Genomic DNA, 22,154 nt, shown 5'->3' with positions numbered 1-22,154 from the left:
TATGAAGCTTGAGAAGGGCCCTATGAGGACTTGTGAGGCCGTGGGGAGGTGGTGGCCTAGTAGATGGACTTGTGAGGCGTGTGTGCTATGAGATTCTCGGCTAGGTGGTTGGTGACCTGTCCGGTTGGAGGTCCATCATTGTGAGCAATAGGTTTGGTGCATTGAAGCTACAGTTGGAGCTACATGTAGATCTTATAGGAGCGTTGAAGGTGTTACGGAGTGATGTCTGCCTTCAGTGCTAGAGCAAGTCGATTCGGTCATTTATTGAAGCTAGAGTCGAGACTTGGTCTGAGTCACCTTCGTCTGCAGGTGAATTAGGAGCCATTTGGGTTTATTCAGGAGCTCGTCTGCAGGTGAATTAGGAGCCATTTGGGTTATCCTTGAGGGTGCTCTTTCCCTCTAAAAATAGAAAACTCTCACAGAGTGTCTCTCCTATTTCTCTCTCAAAACACCCGAATGGAAGAGATCTCTCACACACAATAGAGACTTTGCCAAATCTATCATGCTAAGAAATGAACTGAACAAAAAGCTATGGATAAAAATCTCTCTCATCAACTCAATGAAATAGCAACACTACTATACAACCCTAGGCTATTCTAAAGCTGCTCTGATACCATGTCAAAGTGTGGATTGTACTAGCCTAACCTACCACACAATGAGCATAAAGATCACAGAGGATCAAACCAAGTATGGAAAAACATGAGGAGAGAGACACCAAGTAGGAAACACTCAATCTATAGCAATTTATGCCGGTTGGGGCACATGAGCCAGAATGGAATGAAAGGGTATCTCTCTCATGACTTTTAGCATTTTTGTGATACACGTGGGATCGAGAGGGAGCTCATGTCCCCTCATATTCCAAAGCAAAATCTAGGTGCAGAACATATGAATCGCACCATTCAAGAAAGGTTGCAATGTATGCTTTCCAATGCAAGTCTTTTTGGTGGTTTTTGGGCTAAGGCAATGAAGACTGCAGTGCATGTGATCTATCTTAGTAAGAGTTTGGATGCTGGTATTCCTGAAGAAGCATGGAGTGGCAAGAAGCCCTCTTACTCTCATTTGTGTATATTTGGGTGTGATGCATATGTACATGTGACAAAAGAGCTTCGAAAGAAGCTAGATCCTAAGTGTAGGAAATGCATCTTTCTGGGTTATGGTGAAAGTGGAGAGATGGGCTATCGTCTTTGGGATCTTGAAGCAAAGAAGATCATATGAAGCCATGATATGGCCTTCAATGAGAAGAAGATGCATAAGACACCCATGAGGGATGTGGAAATGAGAAGAATCACTTTCTAGGATGTGAATCCACCTGCATATGTTGATAGACAACAAGTTGTCCATGCACCAAATGTGCAGGAAATGATGCCCCAGGTAAACAATCAAGGGCAGATGATGGATCTTGGTGGGAATGATGAGCCAAATGTGGCTGATATGCAGGTGGGATAGCAAGCTGAAATGGCCTTGAGAAGATCAGCTAGAGTGTCTAGACTGCCTGAGAGATTTGTTCCAAGAGCATACTATGTGATGAGTTCACTCATGAAGAATAAGACTTGGGACTTGGTTTCTTTACCACATGGAAAGAAAACATTGCCATGTAAATGGGTCTACAAGATGGTCATAGGTGATGATGTGTGTAAGTACAAGGCCCGTTTGGTTGCTAAATGGTTTAAGCAAGAGAAGAGTGTGGACTTTGATGAGATATTCTCTCTGGTTTGTAAAGAGATGGATCTAAATCTAATGGTTAAAAACTATATGCCAAGTAATGAAGATGAATCCTTGCATTCCATGCATGCGGGGACTATTTCAAACCATAAAGTGACTTTTGCAGCAGCTTGCAGACTTTCTATTCCATCATACTGCCACCATACAGTGGAGGTCATGTCATGTAAATGTCCTCGTCCAAAAAACCATTGAAGAAGGCATCCATCTTGTGGATGGAACAATCAAAGTGTGAAGCAAGACTGGTAGCCTTAATTGTGGGTTCACCTTTCGAGTAGTACAAAGGTCTCTTTGTAATTCGTGCCATAGCCTTAGACAAATCCCTTGGCTACCGACTTGGCTTTGTATTTGTCAATCTCACCATATAAGTTGAGCTTGACCTAGTAGACTAGATATTGATGTACACATCATGAGAGGTCTGGGCTATGGAGGGTGGAAGATATCCATCATCATAATGCATGCATCATGGTGATGAAGATTGAAGGAAAGATGTAGTAGCACAAATAAGAGATAGAGACTGTGTGCAAAGGGTTCTTGTTATAGAAGAACCATGCAAGTACATGCTTTTATAGCAAATCTTATCTTTTGACTTGGTTAAACACACTCCATGAGATTATAACTTAGGTCATATCTCATCCCTATCCATCCTAATCATAGTCTATCTTGCTCAACTAATCTCTTGAACACACCTCACACACTCTCAGCTTGCGGAACAAAAGGATCTTTGTTAGAAATTATATTGGAAGAGACAATATGAAATGAGACTATACATTGGAGTATATATCCTGATTCCATCCAAAGCCCTCCTTTTGGCCATTTCTTGAGCAATTAATTGGCTTCAAATGAGTGCTAGATGGAAATGGGATCTTTCATGTGGCATATGGGGCCAAATCCATATATAGATTGTGACAGCCTCTTAGTTGGCCCTTCTACAAGAATTAAAACCTCATCCCCTATTTATGGGTAGGGAGATTCATGTGCTTATCTCCTTTCCCAATTTATAAGGCATATAATTCCAACTAAATGCCTTGCTGGCCACCTTGTGCATGAGCTAGATGCATGTTAGTTGGCCACCCTTTGTGGAGGAATTATCAACATGGCAATGTTTGCATGCTAAAGTTTCCATAGGATTATACGCATTTCAGTTTTCATGTAAAGAGGTTTTTAAAAATTGTTTCTTCATTGTACAAAGGCTATCATGTATAAGAAGAGAGAAATTATGGTAGCTACAATCTCATGCATTGCCAAGTTTGATCTAATACCCTCAAATTTTGTTGCTAAAATACAGGTGACCTACATGGATTCCTTTTCTAGATATGCTTATGCATGCATTGAGGACAATACTAAAGGACCGAGTAGGTTCTTTAAATGTTTTAGGAAGGTTTATAGGGTGCTTTTATGAGTATGATGAAACAAATTCAATGAATATTAAAAACAATCGAAGAAATATAAGGATAAACCAATTTTTTTCATTTTGACATTAAATTGACCATGGTTTAACTACAATAGTAAAAACAAACTTTAGAAAGATTATTCTACAAAGTATGAGGGAAGTCGCATTAACTGAGTAGAGCTGAGATAGGATGAATTTCCATCATACATGCTTTGGTCACCCTCTGTATCATGTATGGTCTCTATATCTTTGGCTCCATAGCTCTGTTGCATCTCTCTCTATTGATCCACTCTACCCTCATGTGGCCTACCTCCTCCTCCCCCACTCCACTATCTCCTAGAGCTTATGCAAATGCATAGAACGCCATGACATGTCCATGTGCTCTCTCTATTCCAGTCTCTTACAACACTATCATCTTCTGCTGTTAGCTGGTCTACCTCAACAGGATCTCTCCGTGCTATCGGATCTTGACTAGGTAGAGGCCAATAAAGACTTGGTCCATTAGGAAAATTCAAAGATCATTTTGGGATCTTGAGAGAAATTGCTATATTTCTTTTTTTTTTTGCTTCAAAAATAACTTAGATCAAAAAGCAAACTGACAAGATAGGTGTTCTAAATAGATGTGCCACTTAACTTCTTTGAAAATCTAGTGCAGTTTTGACATTGCCAGCATGTTTGGAGTGGCCAAAAACTCCCAGAATGGATTTTGAAGCGCTGAGAATGGACACCGGAAGGCATGAGAAAAAATTGCACAATAGAACATGATTTGGCTAGCTGGACATTGTCTAGCTGGCCAAATTGCATTCTGCTTTACCGTTTCAGTGTCCAGCTAGTCAAATCGCATTCTATTGTACAAATTTTTTCACAGCCTGTTTTGGCCTTTTGTGGGTCTCCGGGTATCCATTCTCAACGCTTCACAAGTCATTTTGGGGGATTTAGACCGCTCTGGACGTGCTGGCAATGTCAAAAACATCAAATTATGCACCAAAAATTCACATACATCAGATATAATAAATGAAAAAGATATCCCTATTGAATGCAAGCTTGGATTTTTAAAAATTTTCCTCCTTTTTGTGAATTTTTCCTATGTGACGTAGGCCCTCTAATTGGTAAAGGGCTATTTTAATTCTGGGCTAAAAGGCCCAAAAATGAGCTCTAAATTTTTCTAATGATGGAATTGGATCAGCAAAAAAGTAGTCCAAAACTGAGCCCCTCTTGAAAGAGGTAGTGGTATCATCCCTAGGTCTCATGATAGACTAGGTGGGTACATAGGAAATACTCCTTTGTCTCCATCACCTTTAGCATGCATAGGCTACAGCTCTGCTGGTCTGTGGGTGTGCCTATAGCTATTTGTGCCTCAATCCTTAGATGATAGGATGAGACCCATATTTGTCCAATGGAAATTCTCAATCTAGGTACTACCATCCTTTGATATGCTTAAAAGGTTGTCGCGTTGGAATTGGATCTTGGTGGGGAACTCTTGGTCCCCCCCTGAGTCCATAGCATGTAGAGCTAGAGCAGATCCAACTGCATATTTGGTTGATCTCATTTGTGGGATCAGGGGGTCTGATGCATCCAACCTGTATTCATAGTGGGGGAGTTGATACGTTTGAATACTCTGACTAGCGAACCATCTGGATATCCATGCATACCATGCCATGCAGTATTGTAGCCGTACGTAATTCAAGTAGCATGAAACACTTTAGAGAAAGTTTACGTAATTGTCATGAAACTTGTAATGAAAGAAAAGATGGTACAATTCAAAGAAGCGAGTTCAAAACAGAAGAGTAAAGCAGGGATTCTTTGCATCTATTACGTAGAGAAAATCTTAAATAAAAATTACAATTGGCAAGTACTTACGTCTTCACCTCATATATCTTGGCTGTTGATGATATGCTAGTATTTTTATTAGTATGCAATGTACATTTAGAGTCTTCTCTCCATTATCCAGATCAATGGAAAGCCTAAGCTGACAGAAATGTGAAAATATTTCGGAAGGGAGATGGCTGTTCTTTGAAGTACACTACCACTTTAACTACCATCGTGTGTGCTGGACAATCAATTGATGCTCTCTATTTACCTATTAACGGTGATAATCAAGTGCCTGTTACTGCCATGAATTGACAACAAGGTCCTATCTCTGTTGGTTCAGAAAGCCTTTTAACTCCATGAAGTTACATTGAGGGTAGTCAGGTTCTCAACTTCCTAAAATCTGCTTCACAAGTTTGACGTGTAAAGATACACACCGCGGCCGCTCTTCCTTCCAAACCAGCCAGCATCAACATATTTTATAAGCAGAGGGCAGGGCCGGTATTTACTGTCCCCAAGCCCCCCATGCAACACACGCATAATGGACAAACATGTATCCAGGCCAATAAAATCTGCAAGTGCCAAGGGACCCATAGGATGGTTAGTGCCAAGCTTCATTCCACTATCAATGTCATCTGGTGTGCCTACCCCTTCCATCAAAGCATAGAACGCCTCATTGATCATTGGCATAAGTATTCGGTTGACAATAAAACCAGGATAATCCTTTGAGCAGCTTACTATCTTCCCAAACCTATGGAAAACCAGCCATCATGACATATCAAAATATAATTTCCACACTTAGCAGTATCAAGTCATAGAAAGATGCATGAGGTGATGATGTCGCAAAACCCCATGCATAAAGCAATAAGCCTTTGTCTGTATGCTATGAAATCCCCATTCCACTTCAGTATCAACTGACAAAATTTCTCAATCAAAAATTCCAAACCAAAATGTCAAAATTCTACAGGTTCTCGAGAACTATGCCATCCCAGAATCCAAACCTGTTTAAGTACTTCATTGCTGAAAGGAATAAGAGCCCAACCTTTCCGCAAGAGCTTTTGTTGTTTCAAAGACACTGTCTTCTGTAGCCATGCCCCTGACCACTTCTACAAGCTTCATAATTGGAGGAGGATTCATAAAATGCATGCCAATAACCTTCAGAAATCATCTCAACAAGGAAAAATAAACAGAGTGAGAAATTGTAAAAGCTGTCTAGCTGGAAACAGCCAGCATGCACGTGTCTGTGGAGGGAAAGCAGTGAGTAGAACAAAGAAGAGAGTTATTACCACCTCAGCTAGCCTCAAATGCCTACCTGCTGAGGGCGTTTGGTCACAGTCGCCAAACGGGTAATTGAGATAGAGCTAGTATTTGAAGCCAAAATTGCTGAAGGCTTCACCAATTTGTCCAATTGTGAAAATATATGCTTTTTTAGATTCTCATCTTCTGCAACTGCTTCGACAACAAAGTCCACAGGTTTCAACTCTTCCAAAGAAGTGGTAGTTTTTATAAGTGCGAGTGAGTTATCTGCTTGTTCCTGCAAGACTAGCAATTAGATTTAAGAAGAACTCCCAATGCTTCTTGGATAATGTCTCCTAAAACTCATGAGATAAATATAGAATTCACTTTCCATTTATACTATATTCAGAGACTGTGGCCAGAAGCAGAGCAGGACAGACCCACACAAGGTGCAAACATACAAGAGGGTGCATCGAAGGGAAACACCGCAGGGGGGACTTGTCAAATGAGACATAAAAAGCAGACAGCATAAAAAAGTCATATTTACACAAACATTTAAAGATATGAATATTTGCTACAGGACATTTAAATTTATGATTCTGAGAAGCTACAATAACATAAATTGCTGCTTTAGGCCATCCAGGATGTTTAGTTTTTTCTCTCTTGAAATCTTGAGCACGCCTAGCATGGTGATTCCATGAAATTCTACACTCAGCAAGGGCACGGAAATCTGTAAAATGGCGGTTTAGGCTGTCCGATATATTGTCTTTTTGCATTTTGACGTAGAACTTGAGCATGCTTAGCTTGGAAATCTACAAAAAGGACTCACAGATCTAACGTGGACTGACCTCTAGTGACCCAAGATGTTCACCGTACTACCAACCAGATGGCTGTAACACCTGCAGACTAATACCAAAGGGGGTCAATCGCTCTTACAACTGATGCCCTGCCCCATGCCTTTCTAGGCTTCACTGGCTAATTGACTGGTTGGAACATGAATTCCCAAGGGCCCATTTATACAGGAGAGGGCTTGCTGCCTTGCTGGACAGCAAGTCCTCAGAGGGCCAAACCCCTCTAGATGGTCGACCTCTGCACTACACCCGACCAGCTTCCTAGGCCCTGGCTGACCAGGTCCTTCTCCATGCCTGAGCCCCATGAAGATCAACTCCCCACATGTGAGCCCACATATGAATTATGGGCTTTTACCGTGGGCACATTTGCTCCATAAAGAAATGGCGCACTGCTGCATCTGCCTGTGCCCTCCTCCATGATGCCATGATGCCACAAGGACAACCCTGTACAGCTCTCCGCTACTGGAACTCAAGGGCAAGGAGAGATGCCTTGCCCTTTTCCTCCCAAGCAGTGAGTTCACACTCAGTTTGTGCCTCCACTTTTTGTTACTTTACAGAAGTGACAAATTTCACTTGCATGCTCCTCCTTTCGCTTTGTTGTATTTGGCAAGGGATCAACCTCTAGAGCATTGGTTATAAGTTATAATTGCTCTACAGGGCATCACGCAATAATAAACCAGAAAGTATCCCTTGTTTTTCTCATCTTCTCGAAATAAGAACTTAAGAAGAATTTTCTTATTGAAGAAAAGTTTTTTGTTTTTGGTGATTAAGGAGAATGACATTTTTAATAAACATTGAGTGAAGAGATAAAGTCTTATGACTAACTAACGAGCTCCAACGCTTCACACACACAGCTTTTGGCATCTCAGAGACTCGAGAGTCACTAAGACCTCAGCCAACAATGGAAAATCCAATCATGGAAACTTCTCAAGAATCTCATCAAGAAGATCCTGAACAGAGGTAGAAAACAATAAACACTGTGGTTTGTAACCGATAGTCTGGGAGCCAAAGTAGAAACAATTGAAGATAAAATGGATCACATGCAGAAGTCCATGTATACTTTTATGGACTTAGTAGAAAATTATATGATCATAGAAAGAGAAAAATAGCCCGTAGCCCAGAAGTTTCTTTTAGCTAGCAAAAGGGCTGATAATCCGTGCTCGTGGCATGATTGACCGATGTCAAGTCACATATGGTTCTCAAACAATCCTTTTAAACATGTAATTGCTGCTAGCTTTCCCTAGGCGTGAGACGGGGAAGCCTGAAGGGAACTGAAACTATGCTTGAAATGAGTGGACAGGAAGAGTAAAAACCTGCGAGATGGAACCTTTTTTGACAAAGCGAGACAAAGATGAGGAAATAGCGTTCAGACCACGAGTCAAATCTGCATCGTTCAAGTCTACCATCAGAACTTGCAAATTTGCTGCTGCAGCGAGCTGGGCAATTCCTGAACCCATCTGGCCAGCACCCACAACTCCCATAATCTTGACATTGGCCATAGCTGCTGATTCCTCGCCCGCTGATGTTTCGCGAACTTCTAGAAAGTTCAGGTTGGTCTAATGGGTGCCTTGTGCAACTCCAAAGTGAAGGTCTCATACTACGTGCATGGGCTACCTTCAGGTTGTTCTCCCTTCGTTCATAAGAACTTGTTTTTGACCCTTCTAGCTTCGAAACCTTGCTACACCTATTCGACGCCCTCCGTACCTTGAAATATCATGCGGGTTGAAAGCCCAATTGTGCTTGAAAATAAATTGATATGAGGAGAAAGGTAATCTACAAGAAATTCTTAGGTAGCAAGATGTAAAATTTCAATGGCCTGCGAGAGGGGGTTTGGGTTCCTGAGTCAATGCTAAGGCTTCAAAGTGGATGCGTAGGTGGTGGTCGGCGTGTTGATCACTTGAGAGTTCTCATATGGCTTCCCAAAAAAAGAGAGTTTTATTAAACAAGGTGAAAATTTCACTAGGCTTGCCAAAGGAGATGTGAATTCCACTCTCACATTATCCTTCCATCATAGCATTCATTTAAGGACAACCTCACCTTCACATTAGGACAACCTTTAAATCATGTCTCATGTTATCCTTCCATGATAGCATTCATTCCCCATAGAACGCTTAAGCCTTAGGCATTTGCTTTTAGCATGCCAAAGAATAAAGAATATACAAAATATAGCAGTTGCAAAGGCTCAAACAATGTCCAAAGGACCTAATGTCCATAGACCTACTGCTATAGAACCTAAGGACATATAGTATCTTGCTTTGGATCAACTGCAATAGACTTTCAAACACCAGTGAGTTTTGGTGTTTCTAGATCTGGCTTATCACAACTACATGTATGAGATTCCACACTTTGTGTTGTGATTTAGCGAGTGCATCCCAATCACCTAATAAAGCAACTTTCTAGATAAATGGAATAACAATATTAGCCCAACCTAGCCAACAGATGACCAAATAGATTGCACTGCTAAGCAACTCCCAAACAAATGTTGATGGGTCTCAAAGGCGAGTCGACATCAAGGACATACAGGAGACACTTTCTTCCATTTGCAAATCTAATCCTTAGTGGAGAACTTGCACACAAGAACTCTCCACAGTAGAAAAGTGAGACAAAAAGAGGGAGTCGCTTACCAAACGCAAAGAAGCTGACCTGCCCAAGCCCCACACATCTGTTGGGTTGTTCTTATCTATTGCTCTTAGTGTGCCATTTAGCGTTGGTATGAATTCGTTGATGCTTGTTCTAGTATCCGGCTATGGAACATTTGGTTTTTTGTTTGCTATTTTTGTGCTTGTGACTAGATGTTGTGTTTCCCTATATAGGATTGATAGTCGGTAGTCGTTGAAGCAGACATGAGAGGATTTACTATTTGGTTATTTCTCGTCTCGTGCAAGCACAAAATGTCACAATTTGAGGTTGTTGTTTTAAGAAATGTCCCATTTTGCATATGTTTAGAGGTGTGAGATTCTCTGAGTATGGTGCTATCAACTTTTATGTGATGGTTTCCTAGTTTATAGAGTAGGAATAGGAACTCTGTAGATGGGACTTGTGAAAGAGCTATATATGTGAGACCATGGCGATGTTTTGTGGGTCAAATGTTGCACTGGCTATTGTTAGTGCCTGCAATCTGGCCATTGTTAGTCCGTGCGATCTAAGTATTGTTCTTGCATTGGCTAGTTGTATTGGAAATTGCTTGTGTGTGATTATATTGAGCGAAATTTTCCCAATTTGAAATTCTTTAGTGATTGTTGCAATAGTGTTCATGTTGGTGGTATTGCTTTGTTGTATAGTTGTCGATTTTCTTAACAAGCTTTCAAACCTATGTTGCCGTTGGGTAAGTCATACCATCAGCTCCATTGACGAGCCCATCATGAATATCTATATGCATGCACATAGTTTTTCTATCATTCTTTTTTAAGCACCAATGTTTCATGTAGCCTACCTGTCACTTTTGTGCATTTTTCTTGAATCGATCCCACTATAATGCCTTTGCACCATAAAATTCTGCTCTATTTCCAGGAAGTCTGCATCCACCATTTGGTGTCATGCTTCTAAGAAGATGAATCTTTGATAGAGTTTGCTGGTAGTCTTAGCATCGATCCATCCATTGGGATTGAAACTGAGTGTAGGAAAATGGTGGTTGATGTAGGTGGAGAGATCAAGATTGTATTCCAAGGTTTTGCAAAAGATAGCACTTTGTTGGAGGATCGGTCAAAGTTGCCTCGCATTATTCTCATGTTGTTAAAGTGCACAGATCAGTGTGCCTTAGATGTTCCATTCTACACTAGAGTATGGCTCAATAATTGGCCAATTAATGGTTGGATCCTCACCAAAAGTGTGTAAGTTGGACTCCCATCTGTGCCATCATGGAATTTCATAGAACTTGGGATGGGTTCTGAGGCATAGAGGTGCATAGAGGTATTAATTCAAGAATTTTACATCAAAGAGCTTGGGGCAATGCCAGTCAGGTTTGGGATCCAAGCTTCAGTAATGTGATGCTAACGAAGGTGACATGGAAGTTATTCATTCAAGAATTTTACATCATAGAGCTTGGGGCAATGCTGAGAAAATATGAAGAGGGGAGAGGAGAAGAGTGAAGATGAGGAGAGAGGGCACAGCTAGAGAGCACACCACAAATGAGTGACTAACTGTACACTAGATTTAGTTAAAAATGTAGAATACATACAAACCCATTTAGGGTTAGGGTTAGGGCATCTAACCCTTTCCTTTATGGCACTCTATATGTGTTAGTGCTATGCACATGTAATCACATGATGTTGAGCGTGGTCTCTCAACACCTTCCCTCAAGATCAACATCATGAAGTAGGACTTCCCTCAAGATGATGATTCTGGGGAATCATAGAAGGAATGAGCATTACATTACAGCACACCCCTTTAATGGGAATGTCCTTCCAATGCGTCGAACCAAGAGCTTGTTGGTGTTTCTCGAAAAGCTCTTTACCAAGTGGTTTGCAACATTCTCTTTGCTATCACAATGTTGTAGTGTGATGTCACCAAGTAACACTCTTTCTTTGATGAAGTGCTCTTTCACATCAATGTGCTTTGTCCTGGAGTCATAAACTGGATTCTTGGCCAATGCTTGAGCTGACTGATTATCACAGTATATTGTTGTTGGCTTTGATTCATCAAAGTAATCTGTTTGTGACAATAGTCTTCTGAGCCATATAGCCTCACATGCACCTGTAGTGAGTGCTCTATATTCTACTTCAGTCGAAGACAAAGAAACAGTTGGTTGTTTGTTTAACAACCATGATATAGCACCTTGACCAAGGAAAAGTGCATATCCCTATGTAGATCTCCTGGTCTCATGATCTCCGGCATAGTTAGTGTCATAGTATCCATGAAACCTTGGATGACTTCCTTTGTATTCTATTCCAAACTATCTTGTACCTCTGATGTATCTCAAGACTCTTTTGGTTGCATTCCAGTGACACTATATTGGATTTGCCATAAAGTGTGCAAGTGAGCTTACTACATAAGAGATATCTAGCAGTGTGATAGTGTAACATCACCGTAAAGAGGGCTCAAGTTTGATTCACCACCCACCACGATTCATCGAGTGCCCCCTTCCCTTCCTCTGCGAACTCTCTCTAAGTTCCTTGTCCTTCCTTCCTTTTGTGGAGCCTCACTCTAGAATCTCCCCTGAAACCAGTGCATGACATGTGGACCCCTTTTATGCCAAGTGTCCTTTCAAAGGACCTTAATCTTTTAAACCCCTCTTGGCATCCTTAATTAATGCTAGGCATTAATTCACGTGTCCACCATTGCACTGTCAATCCCTCTAACTTCCCACTTCACCATATCCACACTCCCAGGATTATGGCTGATGTAACATTCCCTTCCCCTTAGGAATGGCTTACATCCTCGAAAACAAAATTGGGAAACCTCCTCTGGAGACTGCTTACGCTTTCCCATGTTGAACTCTCTTCAAGTCTATCTTTCCACTTAACTAGACATTCTTGCCATATAGTATGTCGTGTTTTTTTTTCTTGTTTATCTAGAATTCTTTTTGGTCCATGTGGTAAAGATTCAGGTTCAATGAGTTCAACTAGGACTTCATTTCCAATGAGATTATCATCATCTCCTAATTTTCTTTTTAGCCTACTAACATGAAAAACTGGATGTACTCTACATCCCTCAAGTAGGGCTAATTTGTAAGCAAGTTCTCCAATACTCTTAAGTATTGTGAATGGTCCACAATACCTAGGAGACAACTTCGGACATTTACCTGTTTTTAGAGATTTTGAAGATTCAGGTACCTTAAGGTAGACTTTCTCATTTACATCAAACTCCAACTTTCTATGGTGGGGGTTTGCATAACTTCGAGCTCTATCTTGAGCTCTTCTTATGCTATCTTTAGCTAACTTAAGCGTTTGATCCATATCCTCAAGAAAGTCTTTGGCCGCTTGAACCTTCTCTTTTTTGAGTCCCACTGTCATTGGGGCTCTGGGTTGAAATCCATACATCATCATGAATGGACTGAAGCCTATAGCTGAATGTTTGGCACTGTTATATGCAAATTCTAATATGGGCAAATACTGTTCCCAATTAGTTTGCCGTTTACTTACATATGCTCGAAGCATATCCTCAATGATCTGATTGACCCTTTCAATTTGAGCATCACTTTGTGAATGATCTGCGGTGCTCATATTCAATGAAGTTTCCAACATCTTAAACACAGCCCTCCAAAAATGGCTGTTAAATTTGCTAGAATAAGAAATTTAGGCAAGCGGAACCTGGCAAGTAGTTACAGTTTAGGCGAGTGGACCTAGGCGAGCGATGCAGTTTAGGCGAGTAGAATAGAGTCGCCTGAGCTCTCTTTTTGCATTAGATCTCGAAGTATAGGGTTCAATGTTATCATTTATACACATGATTTATTATAAAATTCCCCTAAAAAGCAATGGAATTACACACAACATATGGCTAAAACTCAACCTCAAGCATTTACACATATATAACTCTAACTATATCCATTTCTACTCCATTTGGTTCATGTATCTATCATGGACTTATTTAATTAATGTTTTTCACATTTGTCTGTACATTGTATTGAGCTTTGTATCCATACTGACAAAATATTCATGAAAACCAACAAAAATCTACTTAAGTTTATCAAGTCATATAATACCATCCAATCATTCACTTATGATCTATAACTAAATGCAATCTGTAAATAGTTTGTTGAAATGCAATCCACATAACTAAATAGAAGGGGCTTTGAAGCCTACATAAACCAAAAAAACAAAAAAGAAATAAAACTGCCAATGTGCTGGCATGGTCATGGCCTTCTACAAGGAAGTTCTCTCTCTTGTGAGGGCAAGCCTCACTTCTTACATCTTCAACATAGGTTGATGGGTAAACCTATGCTGCTCTGGATCAAGGCCAAAGGCTCACATAAACACAAAATAAATATGCTTGCAAGCCAAGAATGACTTTCCAGCTCCTGCCCTTTCTTCAAAGTCTGGACACATGCAACTTGGTCTCTCCTTTATTGACACTTCATATCGGGAAGAACCATCTGATTTGCTGATGTTGCTTTCTATCACAAAATCTTCATGCTCACCAAGCTCACCACCTTCCTCTCTATGACACGTGCATCAAGGGTCATTGCAAGATGAATCTTTTGCCATGCTGCCTTTGACACTTTTGACCTATAGTATGCACGGGGTGGTGACACACCTAAATCTTCTTGGGCCATGTTTCTGCTTGAACCAGCACATTCATTCCTTTCTTCATTGCCATTAGAGCCTACATTCTCCAACTTGAATCCTACAGCTGTGAGACAGGTGACCTCTTCTTATGTAAGGGATGTACCTTCCTGCACAGGCCACACATTCAGGATGGTATTTGGTACTAGACTAATGTTGGAGTCGACATTCCATGCATGCGTGCATGTTGTATTGCAGAACCACACCATTTGAGATATTGGCCAGCCATAAGGATGTTTCCTTGTAGCAAAGAAACATGGTGCTAGTATTGCCAGGCTGTGTTTTGAGATAATCTCATTGCACTTTCTTCTCTCAACAACTATCCACCCTAAACACTTTACCCGACTTCCTACATTGGTCCTTCGAATTGCCCAAAATGTGTTTATCACCGTTCACTAACTACCCTTTTCCCATCTTGTTTAGCATGAACTTATTGACCTTCTGAGCTGGTTTTTGTTCTTTAATGTTCATTACCTGTCAATATCCTCAGAGGCCATTCTCTACTTTGCCTACGTTGGTTGACATGATCATATTCTGGCCTATGGCTGGTACCCTCCTCAGATCCGCTTACCTTCGCTAGTTTTCTTCTCTTTTGGATAGTCTCCGATCACCTTCAAGGTGTGTTCTATCATTATATAGAGGGGATCCAGCTATCTCATCCCTAATGACGTGCACCACCTCTAAAGGCTTGCGTGTCTTGCCCTCTCTTGCTCTCTGTTGCGGTGTTGCTATGGATGGACCATGTCCTATGTGTCTTCCTTCATCATATGCATTTTGCTTTGCACTTTGGATAATTGTGTTGCATTGATCGCTAATGGCAGCATCATATAGACATATCTTTGTTTTGAACCCTTCTCCTGCTAGCCAACTATGGTGTTTTCTTCTGAGAGATTCACAGTCGGTATTGGGGTTGCTCCAGGGCTTTGGATTTTGCCTACAAACGATGTCAATACACAATTATAGGCACCTGCACATGAAGATTTGCGAATCATGCCTTCAAATGCAATATTGCAAGTTATAGGCTTTGTCCACAACTGGCCATCATATTTGAGCTCCATATTCTCCATTGGTCGATTTGCTCTTTTAGGGGGCAGCTCAAAGACATAGTCTCCATTATACTCTCTTGGGAGCTCATCCACCTGCACAATGCGCCCGCTCACTCACTTATGTCACTAAACTGGTTGATGCATAATGAGAAAGTATGTAATCTACAACACTGGTCCCCTTTAATCTTGCACTTTTACTTGGGGAGGGTTCATCCTCTTTAGTGAACAATATCTCATCACAAATAGTTTCAAAAGGAGCCCGTCTGGATGAGGCAACCTTGTCTACACTTGTTTTCCATGCAGGCCTAGAGGAAGATACACTTCCAATAGATGTGCGGGCTTTACTCCTAGGTGATTCCATAATATTTATTGGTGTGAGAGAACTGGACCCCGACATTGTGGATTTCCACTCTACCTTGTCATCATCCTGAACATTCACAAAACATTTATCATCACTATATTCATCATCCTCGACATCGCCATTGCCGGTGAGGATGTCCTCTCTCTAGTGGACACTATATACTTGTCAGATAAGCTTGAATCCATGATGAGATGTATACCTCCTTCCATGTCGGTGTGCTCCACCATAGGGACTAGAGTTTGGCCACAAACAGTATCAGCAATCACAGCATTGACTCCATCAAATATGAGGCCTGTAGGAAGCTTATTAACCAAGAAACTTTTGTTTACAACACACTTTCCTTCCTTCAATGGGATTTCTACATCTTGCAACAAGTGTTGAGCATCAAATGCAATGGTTGCTATGGCCATTGTATAAGTTCACAGAAGTATGCAGAGGGCGTAGTCAAGAGTTGCCAAGGTGAGAGTGGGTAGGGACAAAAAGGAAAGAGTACTGCGAGAGGAGGTATAAGCGAGGGTGTGGGAGGGGAGGCAAGGAATTGAGTTGGGAAGGGAGCGAAAGAGAAAGGCAAGGACCAAAAGAGAAGGGCGAAGTACCAAGGGAGAGGGGGGAGAGTGCAACGAGGAATGTGCAGAAGAATGTTGGAAAAGTGGCTGTGTTGGGAAGGGAGAAAAAGAGAAAGGGAGGGACCAAAAGAGGAGGGCCAAGTACCAAGGGAGAGGGGGCTCAATGTGCAGACTATTGGAAAAGTGGCTATTGAAGTGACTGTTGATTGGACACTTTAGGAAAAATTCCCCAACCCTAAACTCCTCAAATCAAGCTCCTCAATTTCTCCACTGCTCCAAGCACTCACCCTTTGCCTGCGCAACAAGCTTCCTTCCCTTGTCTCTAAATATTTGCTCATCGATTTCCTCCCGTCTCGCTCCCCTTCTCTCCACAGTTCGGTGTGTCTTCCCCCTGCTTTCGGACACCACCCCATCCCATGAATATCTTATTCGTCTTACACAGCATCATCCCGCCTGAGAAAGAGAGACAGATTCGGTGATAGGCTTCTTTCGTCCCCTTTTGAGGAGGATGATAAAGAACTTTCAGAGGATTTGGAGTCCATTTGATGTAAGATGATCGATGGCGGGACTTTGGAGAGAGTGCCAGAAGCGCTGCCCATTTGCGCTGGGCACAAATGTCTCCTGGCAGAGCCAAAAGGCCTTGTGGTAGCTCGACTCTCCATTTGCGCTGAGCGCAAATCAGGATTGGCAGAATCGAATGGCCCCTTCTCCCTTTGGAGGCTTGACAAGCCTTTGCGCTGGGCGCAAACGAGTGTTGGAAAAACCAAATGCCATATATGGATAGTTTGGCGAGGGGAAGACGGGTTTGCGCTGGGCGCAAGAGGGCCATTTGCGCAGAGCGCAAACAACTCAGCCCAGAGCCAAACGGAGCCCAGACTTGGGACAGGCTAGCCAGCATCATGCGAACATATGCATCCCTGGCCTTCGAATAAGCATCACGGGAGAAAGTGCAACAATACGAAATTTGGGAATCAGTCTGAATTTCCATGCTTTCTTCTGTTCAGCTGAATTTCTCCCGTGCCTTCCCCATCCTTGACCTGCTGGCCGATGCTACCGAGGGATGAATCAATTATACCACCTCCCAGCTCGGTTACATGGCGTGACAGAGGCTTCACCCCAAGCTGATCATAGCAAGAAATCAAGGCTGCTAGCCACAGTGCAGCTGAGGAGGTAATTGGGTACCATACGTAGGTGGGAGGTGGATGAGTCTCCTCAAAGAGGTCTGCTAGAATCAAATTGTCTGGGTAGAAAATTTCCCCCGGTGTTACCAATATCAACATACTCGACTCTCCATCACCAGCAGCACAAGGCACTCGACAGCGTCTTTTGAACTCGCTAAAGAATTCAGCAGAACAATCCTTCCACTTCGGTGCTATCACGCTCCACGCTTTTCTGCACTCTTCTCACTCACTGATATCCTGCTTCCACTCCATTCCATCCACAATCGGAAGTACTTTTCGAAGCCTGGGCTCTTTGAAATTCTCAAGTTCTGCTCGAAGAAGAAAAGGTGCTTGTCCAAGATGGTCAGCTTATCTTGAAACAATTTGACGATCTTCACTTTCTTCCCGGAAGAGACTCCACTCTTCAACCGCTCATATCTCCTCCTTGCTATAAGGTTCCGCAAGTTGAAGCGGAATCGGCTGAAATTAAACATTGCTCCAAATACAGGCGGCATTGGAAGGCACGGCATCAACAAGGAAAGTGAAATTGCCACACTGTATGTCCCCTAAGATTAAACATCACGAACACCTTCTTGCAGGTGCCAGTCGGGACTATTCGTTGGCTTCTCCCTCCTTGTCTTGTTCATTACTGGCGGATAGTGTGCAAGAGAATAAACAGGACGTAGGTTAAATGCAGAAAGTTGAAGCTAGACTTCATAGGATTGATCGCTTCAAACTCTGACACACGGCCGCATTATAAAATAGAAACAGAGATTCAAAATCCGTCAGAAAGCAACGTCCTTACTAAGTTTATGATGCCAGTTACAATACAATTTGGTACAGCAGATGCGAAGTTAAAGGGAGATGGAGGGAGAAGTCTTGTATGCAAACGAAGGTCTTTGAGAAACTAGAAGCCATATGTCGTCTTTGTAGCAAACCTGCTCCATTCCATTCTTGAGCGGTACAAGACAAACTTTCGGGTGGAGCATTGTTTTGTAAGTTGGAGGCAATTTGCATGTAAGATGACGTAAGTCGGAGGCAATTTGCCTCTAAGATGGTATAAGCTGGAGCGTAAGCACAAGAGGGGAGTATTGACTCCTGAGATTTAGTCCTTGGAGTTGCAGCCATGGATCCATGTCGCAAGGATGCAATGGGAGTGCTGAGATTAGACCTTGGCAGATAAATCATGCCAAGTGACTGTATGCACTTTGCATAGATTGAGGACCTTGAGTATAGTCCACAGGGTTGCACTTTTTGCAATCAGGAGAATCAGCTCCAACCAATCCCATGCGAGTTTGGTTATCCATAGTATCTTGCATTCATCATATGGTCTACAGTTTTGACCTTTACAATGAATATTTTCCATTTTTTTTGAGATGAATTCATATTTCTTCAAAATGTGATGAATATAAAATACAAGCAACAAAAGGGAAACCAACAGATTATATTGTTTTGCCTAATTGATGTGAAGTGAACGAGCTTTTGGTATTTCTTCGTATAAGAACTCCTGATTAATGTGTTGCAGATGTTGACCAGCAGTGGACTTGGATCCCGCTATTCCTTACGATCTCAACAGAGACTGTAGGAGACTATACTGTCAGAAGGTCCAGAGATCAACCTCTGGAGCAGTGCCTGCATCTCAGATATCTTCCTTGGTGAGGATCGAGGTTGATAATTGAACGATTTTCTAAAATTCAACATTTGCTTAAAGGTAAAGAGGCAGGAGATATCCACCTTCCTAGAGAGCTAAGTAACCGAAATGGAAAGCGCATCAAGGTGCACTTGTTGCAGCAGGTCATGGACACAATCAATAACATACTAGGTGATATGAAGAGCTCACTAGTTGCGGAGAAGCAGCCGCAAATGGCTATGTTTGTACTACGTCTAGTGTACAGGTAATGAATGTTGGATGCTCTAGTCCATACAGAAAGTCACATAATAGTATATGATGATGGATTAATAGTTACGTGAATGGCTTGCAAGTGGTTTTTCAAGCTAGTGGGAGAGCGTGCTCTAAATATGATGCCAGTGGAGTTCCATGATTGGTTGATAAATGAAAGGGCCACTATGCATGTTTCCTGACACACATGGTCGCAGCACCCTGGTGGGTTGTCAGAGTGGGAGATGTGGAGATGCCCCTGGTGGTTGGATTATCCTCTCAACAAGGTTCCCGAATCAAAGAAGGAGCTACACAAAGGCAAATATGTGTTCCTCTTGGTTCATTGCTTGTCATAACCATTCATATTTCAAGGAATGCATTGGAATTAACATCATTTTTATGCATGGTTTAGAATTTGTCATGTGGAGGCAAGGGCCAGGCAAGAGAACAAGGGACATTGGTTCCACTACCAAGGAGCTACATACCAAGAGAAGGAAAGATGGGAGAGCATCGCAGGCAAGCAGGGTATTGCAATTTGGTACTGATGGATGTAAGTTCATGCGAGGTGATGCAGAGAGACTAACTTAGATTGAGCAGGTGATTTTTATTTGGAGGTGCTTTTTTAAGTCTTTGTGTATGGTTGGTTTGTTAACAGTTGAGGATCTTGTTTCCATGTTTCTCTTGCACACTTTCACACAGGAGGGGGACGTGGTTGTGGATGCGTTTGTAGGCACGGGCAACATGGCACATGCATGTGCATAGCTAGGTAGACATTGTGTCTCTCTTGAGAAAGATGATGACATGGTGACTGTTTACTTGAGGCCCTTAGAGCGCAAGCATCCAGATGCCAAGAAAGGGGAATGAGTTTTTCCTATTTTGTGATGACAATGTACATTTTGTGCTCCAAGGCTTTGAACAGATGTTTATGTATCGCTCAACACTATCCTTCATCATCTGGACTTTGGCTCTATTCTTGATAGCTTCGATTTTCCATACATCAGAATCAGCAGATGAAGCGGGTTCAACGGTTCTCAGAGCCGACAACACAATATCCTCTGGAAGGTCCCCCCCGATCTCTTCAACATTTGTTGAGCCTACACTTGTTCGTTTGCTTTCCCGAGAACATTGTTGAGCACTCTCTTAGGTTCTTGTGAAGCCAATCAAAATCATCCGAATCAGGTGTGGAAGGAGCTTGCCCATCGTCCTTCGTTTGAAGCCCATTGTTCGAATCATTTGAAGGTGCGCTGGGGAACCAAATCGGAAGTGTTTTATTCGGTTCCCAGTTCACGTTATAACCTCGAAGCCAATCATCCAAATCATCCGTCCCATTGTCCTTCATGTGCACCGAGGTTGGTTCCCTTCCCGAGGAAGGGCATTTGATCCAATTCATGCTAGTTCATGATGGTTCTCCAGCTCTTTTCTGTTCGCATCATAGTACGAGCCGTTGGTTGCCGCGAGCATTTGATCTGTAGACCTCTCGTTTTCGGGTTCCCTTTTCTCCTTCTTCCTCTTCGAAGATGGGTTCCCAGCCGTAGGCGTAGGCTGGGGGTTCGCCACTGGTTTAGATGGTGCTTTGCTTGAATGCGTCTGAGCAGTAGACTGGAGCTTCACTTCACTGTCGACTATCTTCTTGGGCACCATATCCACCCACAACCCATTCCCGTCAAATATGGCATCACGCTTCCTTAAACTGCCACAGGGAAGCAAGAGCCCAACCTATAGCTTTCATCAACTCATCAAATTTGAAGTTATATTTGTTTAAATTTTGTGGACCATTGCTTTAAACAAATGTTTCATTTTATCTCTATGGTGTGTGTTTCACCGTTTGTTACATCCATTAGGAAAAAGAGAGTAGATAGCAATATTTGAACATAGATATCAGATGATGCATGAGGAATAGAGTAATGAAGTGAACTAGGAAGTTGTAGACCACTGAATGAGCTCTGACTTTGTTTTTGGAATCATGTCAATTGGAGGCCTTACGTTTCATTTTATCTCTATGGTTTGTGTTTTTCACTGTTTGTTACATCCATTAGGAGAAAGAGAGCAGATAGCAATTTTTGAACATATATATCAGATGATACGCGAGGAATAGAGTAATGAAGTGAACTAGGAAGTTGTAGACCATTGAATGAGCTCTAACTTTGGTTTTAGAATCATGTCAATCGGAGGCCTAGAGAGAGAGATACATTTCATTTTAACTCTATGGTTTGTGTTTTTCACTATTTGTTACATCCATTAGGAAAAAGAGAGTAGATAGCAATTTTTGAACATAGATAATCAGATGATGCATGCGTGAGGAATAGAGTAATGAAGTGAACTAGAAAGTTGTAGACCATTGAATGAGCTCTGACTTTGTTTATGGAATCATGTCAATCGGAGACCTAGAGAGAGAGATACGTTTCATTTTATCTCTATGCTTTGTGTTTTTCATTGTTTGATGCGTGAGGAATAGAGTAATGAAGTGAACTAGGAAGTTGAAGACCATTGAATGAGCTATGACTTCGTTTTTGGAATCATGTCAATCCGCTCGCCTAACTGTGACCACTTGCCTGGGGCCGCTTGCCTAAAAATTTTACCCACAATTATGGAACTCCTTATTCAAAGTTCACAAAACTAGAATACCCTACTCTCAACATAGAAACTAGAACACCCTACTCCTGATATAGAAAGTGAATTAGATTCATTTCAGTGACTCATTAAAAGCTCTAAATGAAGTAGATTTTGAGTTATCATGTTCTCAATCTATAGCTTCTACAACCAACTCCTTCACTTCAATTTGAAGCATCTACCTCTCAAATTAGAGAAACGTCAAATGTTTAGGAATACCTAAAACCACCAATTTATAATGGGAAAGAAAAAGAAATAAATAAGGATGTTGTTAATACGTTCTTACAAAAAATGCAAGACTTCC

The 22,154-nt window shown here is 41.8% G+C and overlaps 1 protein-coding gene and 1 long non-coding RNA gene across 2 annotated transcripts; one reads left to right on the top strand and one right to left on the bottom strand.

Annotated features, from left to right (window-relative positions):
- Positions 1 to 4,911: 4,911 nt before the first annotated feature.
- On the bottom strand, positions 4,912 to 8,870 carry LOC147897201 (3-hydroxyacyl-CoA dehydrogenase family protein). The gene is made up of 4 exons (XM_087381864.1): positions 8,322 to 8,870; positions 6,234 to 6,455; positions 5,964 to 6,076; positions 4,912 to 5,672 (listed from the first exon to the last, which is right to left on the bottom strand). Exons 1-4 carry the CDS (start codon positions 8,505 to 8,507, stop codon positions 5,330 to 5,332), a joined length of 864 nt encoding a protein of 287 aa, XP_087237990.1. The 5' UTR covers positions 8,508 to 8,870; the 3' UTR covers positions 4,912 to 5,329.
- Positions 8,871 to 17,820: 8,950 nt separating this feature from the next.
- Positions 17,821 to 19,252, top strand: LOC147897200 (uncharacterized). Its single transcript, XR_015541811.1, has 3 exons — positions 17,821 to 17,960; positions 18,887 to 19,016; positions 19,073 to 19,252. It is a non-coding gene; the product is annotated as an uncharacterized LOC147897200 (long non-coding RNA).
- Positions 19,253 to 22,154: the final 2,902 nt, after the last annotated feature.

This window comes from Dipteris shenzhenensis, chromosome 11, assembly GCF_047967505.1.
Source record: "Dipteris shenzhenensis isolate YYH24624 ecotype China chromosome 11, Dip_SZ_1.0, whole genome shotgun sequence".
Taxonomy (NCBI): domain Eukaryota; kingdom Viridiplantae; phylum Streptophyta; class Polypodiopsida; order Gleicheniales; family Dipteridaceae; genus Dipteris; species Dipteris shenzhenensis.
This window is presented reverse-complemented; position numbering and strand designations above follow the sequence as displayed.

Coding starts and splice junctions, on each gene's coding strand:
- LOC147897201 (XM_087381864.1), bottom strand. CDS start 8,507: ATGGCCAATGTCAAGATTATGGGAGTTGTGGGTGCTGGCCAGATGGGT. Junction 6,077..6,233: donor TGACCAAACGCCCTCAGCAG/GTAGGCATTTGA, acceptor TGATTTCTGAAG/GTTATTGGCATGCATTTTAT. Junction 5,673..5,963: donor ACAAAAGCTCTTGCGGAAAG/GTTGGGCTCTTA, acceptor GGTTTTCCATAG/GTTTGGGAAGATAGTAAGCT.